The sequence below is a fragment of the Siphateles boraxobius genome, unplaced genomic scaffold (genome assembly GCF_051911475.1).
Source record: "Siphateles boraxobius isolate OS27281-9 unplaced genomic scaffold, OSU_SipBor_1 25, whole genome shotgun sequence".
NCBI classification, from domain to species: domain Eukaryota; kingdom Metazoa; phylum Chordata; class Actinopteri; order Cypriniformes; family Leuciscidae; genus Siphateles; species Siphateles boraxobius.
The window spans coordinates 17,652,357-17,674,350 of NW_027508866.1; the positions used below are offsets into that span (position 1 = coordinate 17,652,357).

The 21,994-nt window shown below is 43.2% G+C and overlaps 1 protein-coding gene across 1 annotated transcript in view; it reads left to right on the plus strand.

Moving 5' to 3' along the window:
• LOC143750099 (leucine-rich repeat transmembrane neuronal protein 4) overlaps window positions 1–18,823 on the plus strand; it is a 141,559-nt gene extending 122,736 nt beyond the window's left edge. Inside the window, exon 3 of the mRNA XM_077242953.1 lies at window positions 15,335–18,823. Coding sequence (XP_077099068.1) covers window positions 15,335–15,679 — 345 coding nt within the window. The 3' untranslated portion in view covers window positions 15,680–18,823. The remainder of the gene's footprint in view (window positions 1–15,334) is intronic.
• Window positions 18,824–21,994: the final 3,171 nt, after the last annotated feature.

A 21,994-nucleotide genomic window follows, 5' to 3' on the forward strand; every position in this document is an offset into this window, starting at 1 on the left:
TGGTTCTCTCTCAGCCATCCAGCCCCGCTGGGGTTGGATGCGATGGTACATCCGTGGCCGAGGTCACGCTTGTACGCTTTTCCCCCGAACGCTCTGCTCCCAGGAGTTCTGGAGAGGGTTCGCCGGGACGGGCTCAGTCTCCTGCTAATAGCCCCGTTCTGGTCGGCCCGGGTATGGTTTGCGGACCTAGTGTCTCTCCTCAACGGCTCTCCCCTAGAGATACCGATCAGGAGAGATCTGCTCTCTCAGGCGAGTGGGTCGATCCTTCACCCCCGTCTAGAACTATGGAGGCTGTGGGCTTGGCCTCTGAGGGGGCCCAGCTCATAGATTCTGGTCTCTCGGCTGAGGTCGTTGAGACCATCCTCCGATCCAGAGCTCCCTCCACGAGGAAGTTATATGCCGCGAGGTGGAAACTTTTCACCTCTTGGTGTGGAGAGCGCCAGCAGGACCCCAGTTAACTGCCCGGTTGGTACAGTCCTGGATTTCCTGCAGGACCGTCTCTCCACAGGGTTATCCCACTCCACACTGAAGGTGTATGTGGCGGCCTTAGCTGCTTACCACACCCCTTCAAGTGGAGGTTCCCTCGGGAAACACCCGCTTATGTCTCGCTTCCTTCGTGTCACCTTGAGGCTGAGGCCTGCAGTTCGCACAAGGGTACCAGCTTGGGATCTGGCCGTCATCTTAGAAGGTCTCTCCCTTGCTCCTTTCGAGCCCATCGAGGAAGTTTCGGAAAAGTTTCTTACTCTAAAGACTATCCTTCTTCTCGCTATCTCATCTCTAAAAAGAATTGGAGATATTCAAGCACTTTCGGTGGCTCCCTCGTGCCTGGAATTTGCTCCTGGTTGGTTAAGGCCTTTCTCTTTCCGAGACCAGGTTATGTTCCTAAGGTTCCAACTGTTTCAGTTAGACCTATAGTTCTGCAGGTTTTCTGTCCTCCGCCTTTTCTGACGTCAGACCAGGAGAAAATTAATTTGCTGTGCCCAGTTTGGGTTTTGATGCTTACGTCCACAGAGCTGCCCTGTGGAGGAGATCGGAACAAATGTTCGTCTGTTTGGGTCACCTAAGAAAGGGTGTCCTGCATCTAGAAAAAGGATGAGCAAGTGGGTGGTCGAGGCCATCCCACTTGCTTATGGTTCGGCCCATCAGCCTTCACTTTGGCTGTAAGGGCTCATTCCACCCGGAGTATGGCTGCTTCTACAGCTCTTCTTTCAGGAGCTTCTCTTCAGGACGTTTGTGATGCGGCAGGCTGGTCCTCACCGCACACTTTCGTTAGATTTTATTCCCTCGATCTTAGCTCCACTCCCGGGGCTCAGGTTCTCTCGTCGGTTTGTGTCTCCTAATGACACACGACGGGGATTTGGTCGTATGGGGATGTGGGTATTGCGTTCCCACTGCGATTTCACGCAGCGGTAGTCCCTGAAGGGGAACGTCCCGGGTTACGTATGTAACCCTAGTTCCCCGAAGGGACGGACGCTGCGTGTCCTGCCATACTCTCGGCATCCCCTTGGGTCGCTGCTTCAGTAACTTTTAAGCTGGCGTATTGTGTACTCAGGGGATATTTATAGCTTCCTGGTCGATGACGTCACTCGCCGTACGCTCATTCTCTCCATTGACTGATTTCATTCATGCTTCAGACGCGTCACGCTGAGGGCGTTCCCACTGCGATTTCACGCAGCGTCCGTCCCTTCGGGGAACTAGGGTTACATACGTAACCCGGGACGTTTATGAGGCTGCTGTACCTTTAAGAATGAATTCATGGATTTCATGGATTCCAAATATACTGTTAAACGTCCAATTTTCACCTAACTGTTTACGTTTGTGTAGGACAATTCACGTAGTCTGTGTTTACATGAATACTCCACACAATGTGCATTTTGACGTAATTATGTGTGTGTGTGTGTGTGTGTGTGTGTGTGTGTGTGTGTGTGTGTGTGTGTGTGTGTGTGTGTGTGTGTGTGTGTGTGTGTGTGTGTGTGTGTGTGTGTGTGTGTGTGTGTGTGTGTGAAATTAAAAGGTGGGGGACTAACCCACTGAGCTGGAGAGAGTGAACAGGTAATGCTATGGTACCACTGAGTGCTCATTGGAAAGGTTTGACTCAGCGCAAATGTCTGCCTTATTGTACAGGATTCACCCTGTTTATCATGTATCTGTCCTTTCATTTGGATAGTCCACTGCATTCCACTAGCATAAACATCCTGGACAAAATATTTATCTTCTCAGATGACCGCTCTATGCCTCTGACACACATTATAACTCAGTACAATGTGACACTTCACTTAATCAGACAAGACACTTTCAGTCGATAGCGAATCAAAATGGACCATTTACTATATTTTTAAAGGGATAATTTACGCAAAATTGAATGAAATGAACATGTCTGTCCCATAAGGCTTTCATCTTTAAAGGCACAAATGATGATCTTTTTAATGAAATCTGAGAGCTTGCTGTCCCTCCATTGACAGCTGTGCAACTACCACTTTTACGGTTCAAAAAGTTCAGAAAGAGATCGTAAAATTACCATATGATTTGAGCAGTTTTTCTGAAGAGACTTGATCGCACGCAGCACATTTGAGCTTCAGCAAGAACCAATGAGGTTCATTCTCGTGTTACGCAGCACGTTTGAGCTTTCTAAAGAACCAATGAGGATCATTCTCGTGTTACGCAGCACGTTTGAGATTCAGCAAGAACCAATGAGGTTCATTCTCATGTTACACAGCACGTTTGAGCTTCAGCAAGAACCAGTGAGTATCATTCTCATGTTACGCAGCACGTTTGAGCTTCAGCAAGGACCAATGAGGTTCATTCTCATGTTTTGCAGCAAGTTTGAGATTCAGCAAGAACCAATGAGGTTCATTCCCGTGTTACGCAGCACGTTTGAGCTTCAGCAAGAACCAATGAGGTTAATTCTCATGTTTTGCAGCGAGTTTGAGCTTCAGCAATAACCAATGAGGTTCATTCTCATGTTTTGCAGCACGTTTGAGCTTCAGCAAGAACCAATGAGGTTCATTCTCGTGTTACGCAGCACGTTTGAGCTAAACCAAGAGGTTTGTTCACGCGTGTGAAGCAGGTCCGGTTGAGCTTCTGTTTATGTTCGTTGATCACTGTTGATCACTTTTAAATGTGTATAAAAGCCTAAATTAAATCTGTTCATCATATAAAGCGATCAAGTTTCTTCAGAAAATTCATATGGATTAGTTTTACAATCTCTTTGTGAACTTTTAGAAGCTTCAAAGTGGTAGTTGCGTAGCTATCAATGGAGGGACAGAAAGTTATCAGATTTCATCAAAAAGATCTTCATTTGTGTTCAGAATATGAACAAAAGTCTTATGGGGTTGGAACAACTTGAGGGTGAGTAATTGATGACAGAACTTTGACTTTTGGGTGAACTAACTCTTTAATAAATATGAATTCATTTGTTTGTTATTCCAAATATTCCAAAGTTTTTATTAATCAAAATGAAAAACTTGCACCACCTTTGCTTGTTGCTTGGAAAATAGCAAGCAAGTTTTAACCACTCCATCCACCTAAAGGAGAAGGAATGTAGTGGAAAATCAATGTATTATTGGATTATACAGTACATCACACATTATACATCTTTTTGGCAACAACCTCTGTTTGGTTAAAATGACAAGTCATTTAACAACAAATACATTTTTATCTCATATATATATATATATATATATATAGAGAGAGAGAGAGAGAGAGAGAGAGAGAGAGAGAGAGAGAGAGAGAGAGAGAGAGAGAGAGAGAGAGAGAGAATATCATGAAAAATCACCATCACAAAATCTTTGTCAGATTGTAGAAGAAAAATTAGTTGCAAAGTGTTTTTCATTTCGACAACAATGATCCAACCTCTTTCTCATTCTATTTCTATTTGTCAAGCCACCTGGGGCAGTGGTTTGGATTTTGGCAAGCGCTCCTCTCTTTTTACCCTGGTACCTTTTGATGTTTCTGAGGGTCCTCATAGACTAAAGGTCCAACCCACTTGTCTCCAAAACACACAGATGAGTAATAAAATGCAATAACCATTTTTTAAAAGATCAGCTCGTAGTCTCTTCCCGTGCTTTTGCAAGATTGCTTCTTCTTTGTGATTGATGTTGCCAAAAGGACCAATATACTGTATCAGAGAGGTCAATTAATATTGATATTTGCCATCACCATCAGCTGATAACCAATAATAAAAATGTTTTGCTTATTAATAACCAGAGAGTAGAATCAATTATATCCAACAAAATACAGGTGACACTCGAAAAATTAGAATATCGTGCAACAGTTCATGCATTTCAGTAATTCAAATTAAAAGGTGAAACTAATATATTTAGTATATATAACTATATACATATGCATGATTATACTATTCAGAGGGCTGACAATTCTGTATTTAAAATCATTTTTTTAATGATTCCATGTTATATTCAAAATTTGAGAGATTTTGAATTTGGGGTTTCCATAAGCCGTAAGCCTTAATCATCAAAACTATAATTTTTGCACAATATTCAAATTTTTCGAGTTTCACCTGTATATAAAGTACTTGAAGTTTTGTTAAAGCATCAGCATGTCTTGAAGTAATCAAATGTAAAATAAACTACTCAAATTATAGGAGTCTTCACTGCATGATATTACGATATAATGCATTAATATTAGATGCTGTTGGAGAAGCAGGCCTACAATTTAAACGAATAAATTAGTTATTTTATTTTATTTAAAGGGGACCTATTATGCCCCTTTTTACAAGATGTAATATAAGTCTCAGATGTCCCCAGCATGTGTCTGTGAATTTTCCATTTTTCAGTGGAAGGAAAAAGATGCTGTATTTGCCTGCATGTATCTTTAAATGCAAATGAGCTGCTGCTCCCCCCTTTTTCCAGAAGAGGGTGGAGCCTGTACAGCTCATACTTCAGATACTCTGCCAACAACTAAAACATCTTTTTGGTTTTGATTATCATCTCTATCGCGATCACACTCGCATGGCATTTCTTCATCATAATGAAAGTTTATTATGCACATGCGTTTTAAAGCCATAACAGTCTTAACTTCTGATATCTGGTTTTCTGAGCGCACACACCCAAAGCACGCGCACAGAGAGCTGGATGTCAGACGGCGCGTCCCGTAAGTATTAAACTAAAGTTCCCTTTCACGCTAGGGAGACCAACTGCCTTCGAGTGAACTAAAACGAGCCAATAAACATTGGCATGCAAGATTTGCATTCCGTGCGCCGCCTACCAGTCCGGATATAAAGCGTAAGCAAGCGCATACACATTAGCTTTTTGCTTCGGAGCCGACCGGTTGTGTCCTCTGAGTGAATGAGTTTCAAGAAAGTGTTTTCTTTGTGCTCAACGAGTCTGCTCTTTTTCTGGATCTCTCTGTGTTGGTGTGACGGTGCTTCAGTGATCTTCGCGAGCTCCCGGCTGCCGGTTGTGATTACAGGCTATCTACATCTTTCAAAAGAGCTGTTTTCACAGCTGGTATTCGGTTGAGTGCACACAGCGGGCTTGCAGTTTCCCCGCTGTGTTGCCGCGTTGATCCCTGCGTGCTTCAGCACAATAAGAGAGCATTCTCTAAAAGAGTAACACGGGTGAAGATCGCGTCCTTTTCATGATGATGTTTCATCCGTGTGTTTCTGGATGCGGTCGATATCTGCCACGGGTTGATGGTCACGATCGCTGTCTCTCGTGCTTGGGCCTCGCGCACGCTGAGGCAGCGTTCGTGAACGAGTCATGTTCTCACTGCGGGAATAGTGAGAGGGTGGCCTCTTCGAGAGGGTGACCCCATATCCCAGGGTGGCCTCTTCGGCGACGCGGTGGAGAGCTACGCCCAACAGTTTTCCGCCGCCCAGAAGCAGTCGGAGGTTATCAAGAACATCATGCCTCGGAGACGGCCTGCTGCTGCCCCGTCCCCGTCGCCTGCGCCTCTGGCTGCTCGTCGCCGAGGGCGCCCTCCTGCCGCCGCCTCCGCCCCTGCCCAGCCTAGGCAGCAGCCTCCTAGGCAGCAGGGTGCCGGCCGCAAGAGAGCTGCCCAGCCCGCTCGGGAGTCGTCTAAACCTCCCGGGCAGAGGAGAGGCAAGCGACCCTGAGACGGTCGACCCAGAGGATGCAGTGGCAGCTCGTCGGGAGGGAACCTCTGTTCCTCTCCTTCCCCCGGAGGAGGGCCGGGCGGAGAATTCTTTTTTTTTCCTTTTCTTTCTGTTCTGCCGCTGACCACACGGTCAGCAGTGCCCAAAGTTTCAATAAAAGAGCAGTTTCTACTTCCACTGGGACACTCACAGTCGAGTCTGGCAGCCGAGGTTGGCTGAGTCTCTCGCCGCTCCCAGTCTCCTCCATCCAAGAGGGTCAGAATGACAGTGTGCGCCACCACATTGCCTCGCCGCTCTCATTCCCCTCACCCCAGCGCTCGGACGCCAGTGACGCCGCTACGGCCTGGGCAAGGAGGTTTCCTTGGGCAAGGAGGTGCGAAAATCGGGATACGACGCCTCCGGGCCTCCCTCCCCGTTTCCCCTCCTTCCTTCACCTCGGGACAGCCAGCAGCTGAACGCCTCCGGGCCTTCCCTGTTGCCTGCCCCCCGGTGGAAGCAGGTAGGTGTTGCCCCGCACACCCAGACCCCTCTCTCGGCCGCAGTAATGCCTCCGGAGTCCGGTCCCTGCCTTCCACCTCGCTGCCCCTCCGCGGGTACGCCGGTGGTTCGCGTGGGCTCGTTGGTACGGTCCCTCGAAGCCTGGCTAGCGCTTCCGAGACCGTCCCGATGGCTCATTCATAACATTTGGCTCGGCTATGCAATTCAGTTTGCCCGCCGGCCTCCCAAGTTCAGGGGCATCCGCTTCACCAGTGTGCGGAGTGTCGATGCCGTTTTGAGGAAGGAGATGGCGTCCAGCTGGCGAAGGACGGGATCGAGCCGGTCCCTCCAGCCGAGATGAGGTCTGGGTTCTACAGCCCTTACTTCATTGTACCCAAGAAAGGCGGTGGGTTATGGCTGATCCTGGACCTGCGAGTTTTGAAGCTCCCGTTCAAAATGCTCACGCAGAAACGCATTTTCGAATGCATCCGTCACCAGGATTGGTTTGCAGCGATCGACCTGAAGGACGCGTACTTTCATGTCTCGATTCTTCCTCGTCACAGACCGTTTCTTCGGTTTGCGTTCGAGGGTCGAACATATCAGTACAAGGTCCTACCCTTCGGCTTGGCCCTGTCGCCCTGTGTCTTCACGAAAGTCGTGGAGGCGGCCATTGTTCCCGTGAGAGAACATGGCGATCGCGTTCTCAACTATCTCGACGACTGGCTTATAATTGCTCACTTGCGAGATCTGTTGTGCGAATACAGGGACTTTGTGCTCCAGCACCTCAGCCGATTGGGACTTCAGGTCAACTGGGACAAGAGCAAACTCTCCCCCTGGCAGAGGATCTCTTATCTCGGTATGGTGTTGGACTCGGTCAGTCAGACTCCGCGCCTCACCGAGGAGCGCGTCCAGTCAGTGCTCAATTGCCTCAAGTCTTTTCAAGGCAAGTTTTCAATCCCACTGAAACAGTTTCAGAGGCTCCTGGGGCATATGGCAGCCGCAGCCGCAGTAACGCAGCTCGGCCTGCTTCATATGAGACCGCTTCAGCGCTGGCTTCACGATCAAGTCCTGAGATGGGCGTGGCAGAGCGGCACGTTCCGGGTCAACATTACCCCGCAAAGTCGCCAAACCTTCAGTCCTTGGTCGGAGCCTGTGTTTCTACGGGCCGGAGTTCCCTTAGTCCAGGTGTCCAGGCATGCTGTGGTTTTCACAGATGCCTCTGCCAACGGATGGGGAGCCACGTACAACGGGCATGCAGTTTCAGGTCTGTGGACGGGGCCTCAACTGCATTGGCACATCAACTGCCTAGAGTTGCAAGCAGTATGCTTAGCCTTGTGCCGCCTCAAGGGACTGCTTCTGCACAAGCATGTACTGGTCCGTACGGACAGCACTGCGACCGTTGCGTACATCAACCGTCAAGGTGGTCTACGCTCCCGTTGTATGTCGCGACTCGCCCGCCATCTCCTCCTATGGAGTCATAGGAGGTCTCTCACGGCAGCCGCCTTTTCCGGGAGAATGCCCCATGCAGAGGATCTCTTATCTCGGTATGGTGTTGGACTCGGTCAGTCAGACAGTCAGGCCCCTCTACGAGGCGCCTCTATGCGTCGAAGTGGAACCTGTTCGTCGATTGGTGTTCTTCCCAACGGGAAGACCCATGAACTTGCCTGATCAGAGTCGTGCTTTCCTTCCTGCAAGATGGGTTGGAGAGAAGGCTGTCTCCCTCCACCCTCAAAGTGTATGTTGCCGCAATAGCCGCTCATCACGATGCAGTAGAAGGTGAGTCATTAGGAAAGCACGACCTGGTCATCCGATTCCTTAGGGGTGCCAGAAGGCTAAATCCGCCTTGTAATCCGCACCCCGTACCCTCTTGGGACTTAACTCTAGTGCTCAGAGCGCTTCAGATGCCCCCCTTTGAGCCATTGCAAACGGTTGAGTTTAATATCCTGTCTATAAAGACAGCTCTCCTGTTGGCTTTGGCCTCCTTTAAGAGGGTAGGGGATCTGCAGGCTTTTTCGATCGACGAATCGTGCCTTGAGTTCGGGCCGGGGTCTCAGAACAACATGAGAAAGGCCCGGCCCGAACTCAAGGCACGATTCGTCGATCGAAAAAGCCCACGGATATGTGCCCAAGGTTCCTACCACTCCATTTGTAGATCAGGTAGTGAACCTGCAAGCGCTGCCCCCGGAGGAGGCAGACCCATCCCTTGCTTTTCTCTGTCCCTTCCGCGCCCTGCATTGTTACGTGGACAGAACGCAAAGCTTCAGGACCTCAGATCAGCTCTTTGTCTGTTACGGAGGCCAGCAGAAGGGGAAGGCTGTCTCCAAGCAGAGGTTAGCCCATTCCCAGGATGTGCCTTGCCCACCTAGGTTGAGGGCACACTCTACTAGGAGTGTTGCCTCCTCTTGTGCTTTGGCGCAAGGTGCCTCGCTGACAGATATCTGTAGAGCTGCAGGCTGGGCAACACCTGACACGTTCGCTAGATTCTATAGCCTACGTGTTGAACCTGTTTCCTCCCGTGTACTCGCTACGGCCAGTAACGCGAGGAATTAGGTTATGTCGGCTCGCTACGCCTTTCCCGCCTTGTTACTCCGTTGGTTCCCCAACATACGGCTAACCTCGTGAGTTCCTCCATCACCTCTTCGGCACCAGGCGAGGCAGATCGCCCGGCGCTAGGTCTATTACCTCTCTTAGGAGTTGTGTGTAGACTGGGTGACCTACAGTGGTCCATTCGGCAACCCATTTTCTCCACGATCCAGCTACCCTCCGGTCTAGCATCGTGTCTTCCCCTCGACAGACCATTCTATCGTCCTTGCTGAGTACGCTCCCACCCCTCGGGCTGGGACTACCTCAAGGACTGCCATGTGTTTCACTACCCCACGGGTTAGTACACATGTGTATTCCAGTGCCTCCCTTCGGGCGGGCTTGGGCTTCCGCAGTGTTCCCTCCCACAGGCTGGCCACGCTTTCCCAGTGTTATCCATATCCACTGAGAGGGTCTTGCAGAACAGCAGTGTGATTTTCCTTGCTAGCTCCCGCCAAAGACGTTCAGAAACTGCCCCGGCGGGTAGCTAAGCTGGGCACTGGAAGGGGCCAGCACCATGGCGTTTTTGTTAGGGAATCTCAATTCGTTGGAAACTCCTCCGACGAGACGTAAGAGTTCCCACGAAAGGGAACGTCTCGGTTACGTATGTAACCCTCGTTCCCTGAGTAGGGAACGGAGACGTCTCGTCCTGTCGCCATGCTGCTGTACCTTCGCGGAGGACTGGACACCGTCCGGCTCCTCAGCGAAAAGCAAATGTGTATGCGCTTGCTTCCGCTTTATTCCCGCACTGGTAGGCGGCGCACGGAATGGAAATCTTGCATGCCAATGTTAATTGACTCGTTTTAGTTCACTCGAAGGCAGTTGTTCTCCCTAGCGTGATCCCAATTCGTTGGAAACTCCTCCGACGAGACGTCTCCGTTCCCTACTCAGGGAGCGAGGGTTACATACGTAACTGAGACGTTCTCATTCACGTCTGGTTGCTCTTAAACTGTCAAATACACACAAGGTTATGTATAAAACACACAAAGTTCACATAAACATCAGTTATGCCTGTGAACGTAAACAGCAAGGAAATATATTGCATGTGTATATTAGATCTGTGTATTAAAGTGAAAGCAGACAGTAGAGACTTTTTAAATGTTGTACAGTTATCCAGCCAGCATCAGTGAGCATTTCATCTTGACAATATTGTAGTTTGATTAGTATTTATAACATAACAGACAGCAGCAGGTTCTGTATATAAATATAGTATATATATATATATATATATATATATATATATATATAAAGCGGCATTTACACTACCTAATGCACAGGTCCAATTTTAAATCCTATTTTTTTTTTTTTCATTTACATGGCCATGTTAAATGGAATCTTGATGAGCAAGTGCTCTTGACATACACATGAACACAAATACGCATGTATTTGTACAAAATCGCTTGCTGTATTTTAGTATTTGCTTTACTACTTTTAACATCCCTTGTACTGGCACTATATGACCATCCATTTCTTCTTAACAAATCCCATGACACTTTAAGTAAAGCAGTTTTTTATAAGTAGCTGTGCATTCTGCTGGTGCCCATGCAAAAGCCATTCGCTCTGCTCAGGGGAATATGGGGAAGTGGATTAATTGTGGCATACAAAGAGCTTTAAACCCGATCCGCTGACACAACACATCTCATTTGCACTTGCGAGTCGGGCCTGCGTTTGACGTTGTTTATTTATTTTGCTTAATGTCAGGAGTCTCTTTGTAAAATCTCCTTGTCTGCCACCACGGCAGAGCTCTCTTGTCACTAATGTTCACTTAGTGCTCGGTGACGGTAATCGCGCTTGGTCCCTCTTCACTATCTCTAAGCATTCACTAATTCGCCCCTTTAAAAGCAATGAACTCTGGTCGTTCAGGGGAAATACATGGTAACTTGGATCAGCATGATTTATCATTGTGTGTGAGAGAAGGAGAGATGAGAACACTTCAACAATACTGATTAAAAAACAATTTTTGCAATGTTTTCCAGAAATAATGCGTGAAAATCCTGAAAACAAGATCTGCTTACCTGAGAAGCAAAACTTTGTTGGATAGTCAAATTTCATAGAATATATCTTTAATCAAAGGGGAAATATTTAGTTTTTGGGGTGTACTAGAACAGGCTTTCAATGAATGTTAAAAAAATACATTATTTTCCACATATCTTACATTGTTGCAGCACCTCTCTTCTCAGTCTATCAGCAACGCTCTGGGGTGCGTTTCTCGAAAGCATCGTTAGCCAACTATGGTCGCAAGTTCCGTCGTTATCAGCATAGTTCAACGAGTCTGTGTTTCCCGAAACCATCGTTCCAACGAAAAATCGCAAACAGAATAGCACAGTTGTGTGGTTGGAACGACAGCTATCAAGCTGTGGTTAGAAGCATAGTTTCTAGATTGCATGACATGTGGACTTAATAAATCCGTATCTTGAGCAAAATAAACAAGCTGGCATTCAGTACAACCTGTGTCTTTTATTTAGAATACATACAAATCCCATTTACGTCTTTAGTTTGTCAAGTGATTTAAAACATCATTTTTGAAGAGTGTGCATTTGCGAACGTGCTCTAGTGCGTAAGAACGAGCCTATGATTAAATCTGGAAATAAAGCAAAATAACTGAGAAATAGTCCTCAGATAATTCGATCTCAAACAGTTTCATTAAAATAAGTTACTCCACCACATGCGTCACGTCATAAACCAACGTGGTTGAATGACCACTTTGCAACAACATGGTTTCGGGAAACAGTCGTGACTAGCAAGTTGATTTCTTCAACGATCCATCATACTATGGTAGTGAAGCATCGAGTTACGTTGTTGTACGGGAAATGCACCCCTGTTTAGTTCCAGTCTCTATAAAGCCCCTTCCATCTGAAAAGTGCAATGTGTTCTGATTGGTCAGCTGGACCAGTGTGTTGTGATTGGTCAACTGCTTTGAGCGTGTTTGGGGAAATGTCATGTTGCGTACCACAATGGTGGTAACTAATGCAACTTAACCAGGGCTTGGCCCTTTTTTTTTTTCGTATGCCTTTAGCAGGAATTATTTTTATATGGAATATTGTGACGTATTCGATCTCAGAAGAAGACTCAAGATTACAATCAAGCGTTTCAAGGAGTTCAGAAACAGTATGCACTGATATAGAGAATAACTCTCTTTGGATTGACTTTGTAACTTTACAAACATGTTTAATGCTCAAACTGCAACATTACACACTAAACAAAGAGGAAAATGTAAACAAACATAATAGATCCTCTTTAAGATTTTAATAAGTTTTAATCTTACCCCTACTAGAAAAAAAAAATCATACACAATGCTGTTGTTCCAAAAAGACTTTCTTCCTAATCTGGAACTAAATTTGAGATATTTCGAAGGTTCTTTTCCATATGAAGACAGTTTATTGTGACCATAGCTCTTATAAGCTTTAAAAATTATGATTAAAAAAGACATAAATGTAGAATTTACGACACTTCTGAAGTCATGTGATAGTTTTGTGTTAGAAACCGAACTAAATTAAGTTGTCAGTGAGTTGAGCTCACTATGAGCTGGATAAATTGGTTAATTGAAAAGATCCAGCTCGAAAGAATGATAAATTCACTCATTCCTTAAGAGTAAACAGCACTGAGCTTTGTTCAAAACAAGGAAATAATTTGTCGATGAGTTTAAGAAAAATAAAATAAAAGTTCATGGAGTTCTCTGCAAATATTTTTTAATCATTCATGCATTTTTATTTTAATAATGTCAATTTATCAGTCAGTGTTTTATCAGTATTTGTTGTCATATTTTCCAGTAAAATTTAAATATGTTTTGCAGTGCACATCAGGCAGCCACATGTGGCATGTTTCTCCTCAACGACTCTCCAAGAGTCACGGCATGAAATGGAAAGGCATATTTGCTTGTGTCACTTATCATAGGAATAGCTGCAGAAGCCTATGCGGGGGTTTGTGTGTGTGCGTGTGTGTGTTCTGCCTCTTGTGTATACACAGAGTGAGTCACCAGCGAGCACAGCACACACACTGGGAAGTAAGACAGATGCTGGGTTTGCACTCGGTGTAAAAAGCTATTACCCCTACCAGCGCGGTTCCTCTTTGAAAACGAGGCGCCACGAGGCAGCTTCTAAATGCAGACGGAAGCAGAGCTTAAAGAGGAAGTCGTGAGTGGGTTGAGAACGATTGGGGGAATGAAGGATGTTGGAATGTGTGCATGTCTCTTGGTGGTGGAATCATTATCGGAGATATTTTATGACTATTTAATGACTCTTGTGGTGAGGGGGTGGTTTAATTACTCTAATTAAAGGGAGAGTTCACCCAAAAACGAAAAATGTAATTATTTACTCACCTCCATGTCATTCCAAACCTGTATGTCTTTCATTTGTCCTTGGAACACAATAGGTTCAGATAGACATTAATAGATATTGATGAATATCCTGATTGCTTTTTGTTTTTTGTTTTTTCATAAAAGAAATTGAATGAAGGCAGGAACTCTCAGGGAACAAAAAGCACCATAAAAGTGGTCCATACTGCATGACTCATGGGCAATATTCAGAGTCATACAATAGCTTTTTGTGATAAAAAAAAAAAAAGTAAGTTGTTTGGAAATGGAAAATTCGTCATGGTCACAATTTAGTTTAAGGCTCCAGTTCTCACTATATATATTATTACTTTTGCCGCAATAAACACCTAATTACTGCTTATTAATGGTATTTGTTAAGTTTGGTATTGGGTAGGAATAAGGGATGTAGAAGATGGTCATGCAAAATAAGGCATTAATATATGCTTTATAAGTACTAGTAAACAGCCAATATGTGACCGATCACGGAAAGTAGGGACACAAGTCGGTTTTGGAGCATTTTGAGTTATTCACAGATTCTGAAACTGTAGTCTCAAAGCTTTCCAACGATGTGTAACACATGGAAATCTGATAATATTTGGAGAAGTTGTGGCCATTTGAAGGTAGGCACACAAAAAAGCTAAAAGGGGAGAAAACAGCCTCAAAAGATTGTGCAGTTCTCACCTCTCTCTGCTGCTGGGAGTGACAATAGGGCTCATTTACATCTCATTTAGATAAGCCATACCCCCTGTAAAGCTCCCCCCTGTAAAGCTGTAAAGCACAGGGGGGAGCAAAAAGGTCAGGAAAATGTGCCATCAAAGAAAAAAAAAAGTTTGCAAACAGGTAATAAATAAAGCTCTCTTAGCATCTGCCGATAAAACTGTATAGGCAACTCTTATGTACACTGAATAAAAAATAAGATAAACTCTCTAGAGAATGTTAAAATCAGAAACAGGATGTGCTATGTGATTTTATATATATATATATATATATATATATATATATATATGCTGGGCAGTAGCTAATATTAAGAAATATGTTGTGCTTTTACTTTTAAAAATGATGGTAACGTTACAGTTAATGCTTACAAACATTGAAGATTTTGAATACAGAAGTTACATTTGTAATGGTGTATTTTCATTTAGATGTGGTATTATTATTTGTGCAGTAGCTAAGATTAATTACTGCATAAATTAATTTTAAAACAGCATGGAATAGATAATATGCATGATAATAAGCAACTAGTTAATAATGAGAATTTGACCCTAAACTAAAGTGTTATTAAATTAACATTAAGAAATGCTATTTTTCATCATTAATTCATGTTAACTAATGTGGTTAACTAATGTTAACTAATTGAACCTTATTGTAAATCAATGACTGATATGTGAAACTTTTTTTTTTAATCAGATTTTTATAATTAATTATTATTTCAGTTTGAGTCTGAATGATTCATTCACATATCAGACTGATTCTGTTTTTGATTTCAACTTTGACTCCGGTTGTATAGCGGAACATTTATAACTTACATTTTCTTGTCACAAAAAGCTTCGAAAGACTTCATAGCACTTTGAATAGGCATAAGTCAAATGGACAACTTTTTGATATTTCATGGTGCTTTTGAATGATTTTTTTAAAGCTTGAATTATCTAGTCCCATTTCATTATATTTGCAACCATTACATCTTCAAAATGTCCCATTTTGTGTCCTACTGAGAAAAGTAAGTCATACGGGTCTAAAATGACTTGAGGCTGAGTGAATAATGGCAAAATGTTAATTTTTGAACCACTACCCCTTTAATGACGATTTAATGACTGTTGATGGCTTAATTATTCTAATTAGGAATCTTCAACTTTTCTCATTCTTGCTCTCTCTCTCTACTTTACCCCCCACAGGTCCCTCACCAGATGAGCACTCTGACCTTCTACAGGTACGAGCAGCCCATAGTGGATTACTGCCAGGCGCATCAACCTCTGCGGCTCAACATGAGCTACGATGGTCCCCCCCAAAGCCTGGAGGGGCTGGAGGAGCTTCCCCCCCGCGAGAGGAGCACCATCCAGACTGTGGCCCTTCCGGCAGTGCCCACCATCAACACGGGCACCGCGGGACCCTGCTCCCCACCCAGCCACAGCCAGAGAGCACCCATGGAGGGGCCCAGCATCCCCTACCCCACCACAGAACGCTCCATTAACTATCCAACAACAGAACGTTCCACCAGCACCCTCACTTTTAGACGCTAACAGCCCCGCTCGTATAGCAAGGCATGATGGGTAATTTCAAAAGAGGCTGTGCCTGGGTGGTGATCCACATTCTGCCGGCATTAACGCAGCTGCGTGTCTGAAAACTGTGCATACTGCTGCGCGTTAACTGTTTCTCGCGAATATAGAGAAGTGAAAATCATTCCCAACGACGTCGCTGGAGGACACGAGGATCTGGCATACGGTACACTTCTATTGTGGAGTGTAGTGTATTCTGGAAAATGGGATTCCATTTGTCTTTTTCCATCTTTTCTTTGTTCCGAATCAAAGGCCAGTACATGTTTTGTTGTCCCGTTCTGCTCAATGGCAAATTGAAATCCAATGCAACATGCATGAGACGTTAAACGTGGCTTTGGTTTCATTCAGCCCTCGCTCTGAACCGATGCTAGGACGCCTTCTCTGAGGAGTAGATAATGGTGATTCTCCCATGCTGAGTGAAGAATGAATTGGAATGTGCAATAAACAAGGGGTTTTTTTTAAGAGGGAGAGAGTGTGAGAACGAGAGAATGAAGAGAAGCAAATTAAAGTCCCTGTAAAGTCAAAATGTGTATGTGAAAAGTATGTGTTCTGAGTTTGTCATATCACAGAAAAAATGTGTTATTAGACACCCAGCCAAATTTGAATGATAAAAAAAGCCGGCAAGTACATAAAATAAGCTATCAAAATCTTGAAAAAATGAGCAGTAGTCTCTGGTTTCAAACGCTGGGGGCGTGTCCGCAGGCTGCGCTGAAACCACGCCCAGTCGTGGTAAAGCTGCCGTCGGCACAATCAACTGTCACCCGCTACAACCGGAATGGATGCTCCTAGCAGCTTATTAGGTTAATTATAACATAAGCGCACAAGGCAACTTACACTCATTGGTGGGCACGCACTGCCGATGAAATCACCAGTTGTCGGCGCGACAGGATGAAGGCCGAGTCGGGAGATAGTCTTTCGGCCCCATTCACCAGTAACACAACAACGGATTATCAGTGAATCCCAGTTGTCTCCGACGAAAGTTTATAAAACTATCCCGTGTAAAATGATCACTATAGAGGCGCGTTTTGGTGGTGATCCTCAGCTCTCCATTAAGGTGGCTCTTCACAAAATTAATCCACCTCTTCTTGATGTGATCGTATTTAGGAAATTTAAATAAGGACACCGATCTGTTTTGTACGTGATCGCATCCAGGTAGTACGCATTTCCGTGACGAAGACATAGCTAACTAGCAAACTCTAAGCTGTAGTAACTAATAATACTGACAGTAACTCGCGATTGAGCGGCAAACTGATGCGAATGTGCTCTATTTATATTGTTAGGGGAGTGGCCAGCCTCAGGGGCTCCAGTGCGTCATTAGGTAGGGGCGGGGCCAGGAGCTCAGGCACTCCAGTGCGTCATCGAGTACCCTTTTAGACCCGTAAAATAAATTCGTAAAATATCAATGGTGAAAAACTGTTTAACGGTCTAACTCCACAATTCGGTACTTCACAGTTCACACTCTTTGTAATGTGTTTTAGCAATACATTTCTAACATTTATAATGTGTTTAGAAATTTTTTTTAAATTGCCTTTACAGGGACTTTAATGTTCACCAGAGCTCAAAGGCCTCTCGCTGTTATTTTCATTTAGTTGCCAGGGAGTGCTAATAAATGCAGTCATTATTTGATTAAAAAGACAGATCTGTCCAGACATGAGAATGTCAGATGGAAGATCTGTTTGAGTATAAGAAAACTCATTCATTAAATTCGAAATGAAGTCTCACATGGCAAGGTCTTTCATTGTGCACATGTACCAAAGATCAAGCTTCTTAGATGTACATAATGCTTGTATTTCTTTTCAAAATGTAATCAAATTTATCAGTGTGTCTAACGCATACTGTAATGTGTGGGCCAGCGGCGTTCACGGCTGACGACATGTTGCCTGATTTTTATTTCTGCAGAATTTAGAACTTAAATGCAGTTAAAAACATCAAGCTTTGTGTTTGAAGGCTACCTGTTAACTAGATTGTGTATGTGTGTGTGTGTTTGATTGTGAGTGTGTATGTGTTTTTTAAGTTTAAAAGCTGAAGTGTGTAATTTCTGCAAACACTAGTGTCAGAAATAATGGCTGTTTTCCAAAAGGTTTCCTAAACACTCTCTTTATCTGCCATTGGTCAGACAAACCGAAAACCACACCCCCAAACGTACACCATTGGTTGAGCTGGTTTTGCTATGTTGGCTGGTCTGAATGTTCCAACATACAAACTATGTTTTGATGTTTCTGCTAAATCAACCGCTTGTTCATACTTTTTACCAAATACTCTCTGCATTTAGCTAGTTAAACACTTTATACACAAATTACACACTTCAGCTTCAAGAAGGTAGAATCCTAAGGGGCAGGAGCAGACATCCGACCTCACTCGGATAGCATGCTGGAGTTACCATACAGTGGCAGAAACGCCTTCTTCGCAAGTATGCGATGCATCTCAAGCGCACTGTCCTGTTGTACACACCGTTGTAACAAACTTCCAGGGGGTGGCGTTAAACTGGATGTGTTACTATTGAGGTAGCTAGCTGTCATTGAAGAGTGTTCTCTTCAAAACGGTTGCTACGCTATGACAGTAATTGACCTTAATGGAAAAGCTGATGGTGGAAATGCTGGCAATCCACCACATACTTGAATTTATTTTTTGGCACACAACAATGTGTGAAATGGAGCTTAGCTAGAAGCGTTTACATTCATATACTTGTGTAAAACATGTTTCTGACCAAAATGATCTTTCTAAACCATTTTCAAATGGCTTTTTAATTATCTAAGGGAATGATTCGACAATAACAAAGCTAGAACCTCTAATAAGTACCTCCAGTTGTATCGAAGAGCTGAATAAACCAAGTTTCTCTTCAGGAAGAGGTGGTCAGTCACCTCAGGTCATGGAGTGTTAGCCAAGAGATTTTCTGACTCTAGATGTCACTCAACAAAGCAGCTACACGGATGAAATTGCTATAATTGGATGAAACAGCAAGACATATGGGAGACCGGGGACAACTGTAACTGAAATGTTCCTTTATAACTCGAACTTCTACTACAAATCGACATGCCATGCATTTTGAAGCAAGAAACGTATATATCTGCCAAAATTAATATTATCATTAAAGTGAATTTAATACAAGTTGTCAGAGTGTTATGGGTTTGATTGTGACAGTGACTTGGGGCAACCATAACACATAACACACATTTTTTTTTTATTATCCCCACTGTATCTCTGATAAGAGCACACATCAAAATAATAGTAGTATTGATCTAACATGTAGTACTATTACTGAAGCATTTTCACCTTTAGATGATATATCTTTTAGATGTCAGGAATTATTTTTAAAACAAAAAGCGGAAAATGCTTTTTAATAAAGTGTATTATTTGTGTAATTTATTGTTTAATATGGAAAAATATACACACAATTACAAAGATTTATTTTATTCCAGGGTAACATTTTAGACAACAGAAGAAAAAACAGGACATCCCCCCCACAAAATCAATGTTATTTCTCACTAAGTGAAACGATTCCAGTTTTCCTCGGGCAGAAAGTTATATCTACTAAACATGACCTGAATACATTTTGCAATAGCCTCCAGTCTCCCATAGTCATTGAGGGCCTGTTCATTTTTAGTTTGAGTTCAGCTCCCGTGTGGCTTTTCTTTGAACATTACACTATTACTAGTCTAATGGACTACTATGGTCATCCATTAGTAACATTACATTGATTCTGCATCACTCGGTTTGCAGGTTCACACATTGTAGTTCAGCAGAGCATTTTGATCAAGAAACTCTCTGGCATTACAAGCCATTGTCCAGCCGTGTAGAAGTTCTGTTTGTTTTTTCTTTCTTTTAATCCTCAAAGGACTTTTGAAAAACATGAGAAAATGGAATTATTGCCTGTAAACTGTTTTTTTTTTCTTTCACCCTGTGTGCCTGTGCGTTTGGACTTCACACAATGAATGTGGACATGGTACCTCACTACCTGTTATTATGGATATTGCAAATTTCAACCTGTTCAAAGCCTCCGGAACAACGGCGGGTGGTGGCATCATCACCCGTCTTCTCAGGAGCCACAGTAACCACTTTGGCCCCTTCAGAACTCTACTTTGGCATGTTTGCAATGGACACGGATCAATTAAACGAACGCAAAGCTCCACCAAGACGTCACAGGAAGTGTGGTGGAGAGCTGGCGAGGTAAGAAACGGATTTCACATTTTCACGTCTCAATCTCTTCGAGAGAACTGACGCTGTCAAGACGATCAAAGACATTTGAAACGTGTCCTGATGGTCTCCGGCACCAGTTATCTTCACATGTTTATCTTGTAAATAGAGAGTATAAAGAAGCATATTGTTTTGCTTTTTTTGACAAAAGTTTTGTGAAAAAGACAGAAGCCTCAGCTGTTTAAACGCGCATCCTGATCAAAAAATATACGCTTCTAGAAAGACTCAATATGATCCCTCATTTGGAAGATTGATATTTTTCTATCTGCTGTCTCATTCGGTTCCTCATCTCATTAGCATCATAGATTTTCATTTTCTTTGTATCACTTCACTGCTGACATCAGTTTGGGAATTGTAAGATTGATATCAGTGCTCATTTTAACGTCTTATTATAACAGTATACTTTTATTCTGCTATGTGCCCTAACCGTTGTGATCCACCACCAGCCCTCTCTCTTTCTCCTCGGCTTGCATTTGAGAAGCCCAGACAAAATTAAAATAATATCTTCTTGTTCAGTGAGAGTGGCTTGTACTTTGCTCCGAGGCTTCATGCATGATGTATCAAGTAAAGGCTTGATGTTGTTAGGTAAATGCTAATAGGGTTACCTGCCCACCGCATTTCAATTCTGAGTAAGTCGCAAGAACTTTACAACCTCATAAAAAGCTCCTTACAGCAAGACATTAGCTCAGTGGCAGCGTTGCAGAAAATCCATAGGACTTTCTGTGTCCTGAATTTGAAAAGGCAATGTCAGGCTGTTGTTTAGGGGAAACTAGAATATTTCATTATAATTGTTCTAATATATATATATATATATATATATATATATATATATATATATATATATATATATGTTGCCAGCCTCTGTCATCGTTTTTGATCATTTTCAAAAATAATTCATGGTCCTTAGAATATTTTGTTGTATGAACAACAAAGACTACATCCAGATGGGTTTCAGAACAATGATCAAAACATAGATGGAGTAGATAGAGTACATCAACACCTCTAATGCTTGCACAGCAATCTGAAGCTCGTCCTGGGTCAACATTTCATTTAGGCAGTTTTGATTTAAATGCTGTATAATGTTTATGATCACGTTATTTTACATATGTATATGATTACATATGCTATCGCTTGTTTCTGCTTCTTCTTCATGTCTTTTGATCAGGATATTCAGTACTCCGTAGTTCAGTAGTTGTGTCATAGAGCCCCCTACCTTATAACAGTGAAAACACAGAAAGCCGTAAAATGGCAAGGAAAGAGTTAAAACATATATAATGCACCAGCCAAGCAACTGCCATTGTGATGAATTAGAATAAAGGAAATGCTAAAGGAAAATATAACTATGGTACTAGGTGGCGATTTTGTATGAATTTTTACGATAATTCTAATAAAATATTAAGAATGAAGGTCCACCCCTAAATCCACCCATTAACATACCTGTGCATGCCTGTAAGCAGATTGTATGAAAACATTTAAATGAGTTTGTTGGAAGTTATATGAATTAGCCACAAATTTGCCAAAATGTGCAATAGTTACGAATTGCCACGAGATTGTGTTGCAATTTTCTCCATGTATTATACCAGAACTGCAATATTTTATAATTTTTGTCTTAAAATAAACTAGGAATGAGTATGAAAGCATCCGATCCATTCAGCTATTTGGATGAGTAACCTTGACTAGATAATCTAAGCTCTTAAACTGTCATTCCCAGCAACGATTTTCCTCCTCTACAAAGTCGCCAAATCATGAAGCCTTATGTAACTCAATTTGCTGCCTTACGGTCATTTACGCAAGGCTGAGGAAGCCCCTGCATCTTCTCTTTGCTTGTCTTTCACATTTTGTAGTTTCCGTTTTGAGTATTTAACCCTCATATTGTTTTTTTGGGTAAAAACAATACAGTATAAATAGGAGCATTTTGGTAATCAGACTTTGTGACGTGACAAATATTCAAACATAATTTGACATTTTTAAAATTGCTTCTATAAATATTATTATTTAAATAACTATTTAAAAAAACTACTTTCTGTTGTCAAAGTTGGCCCCTGTGAAGAACCTGATATATACATTAAATGAAATTAATTAAGC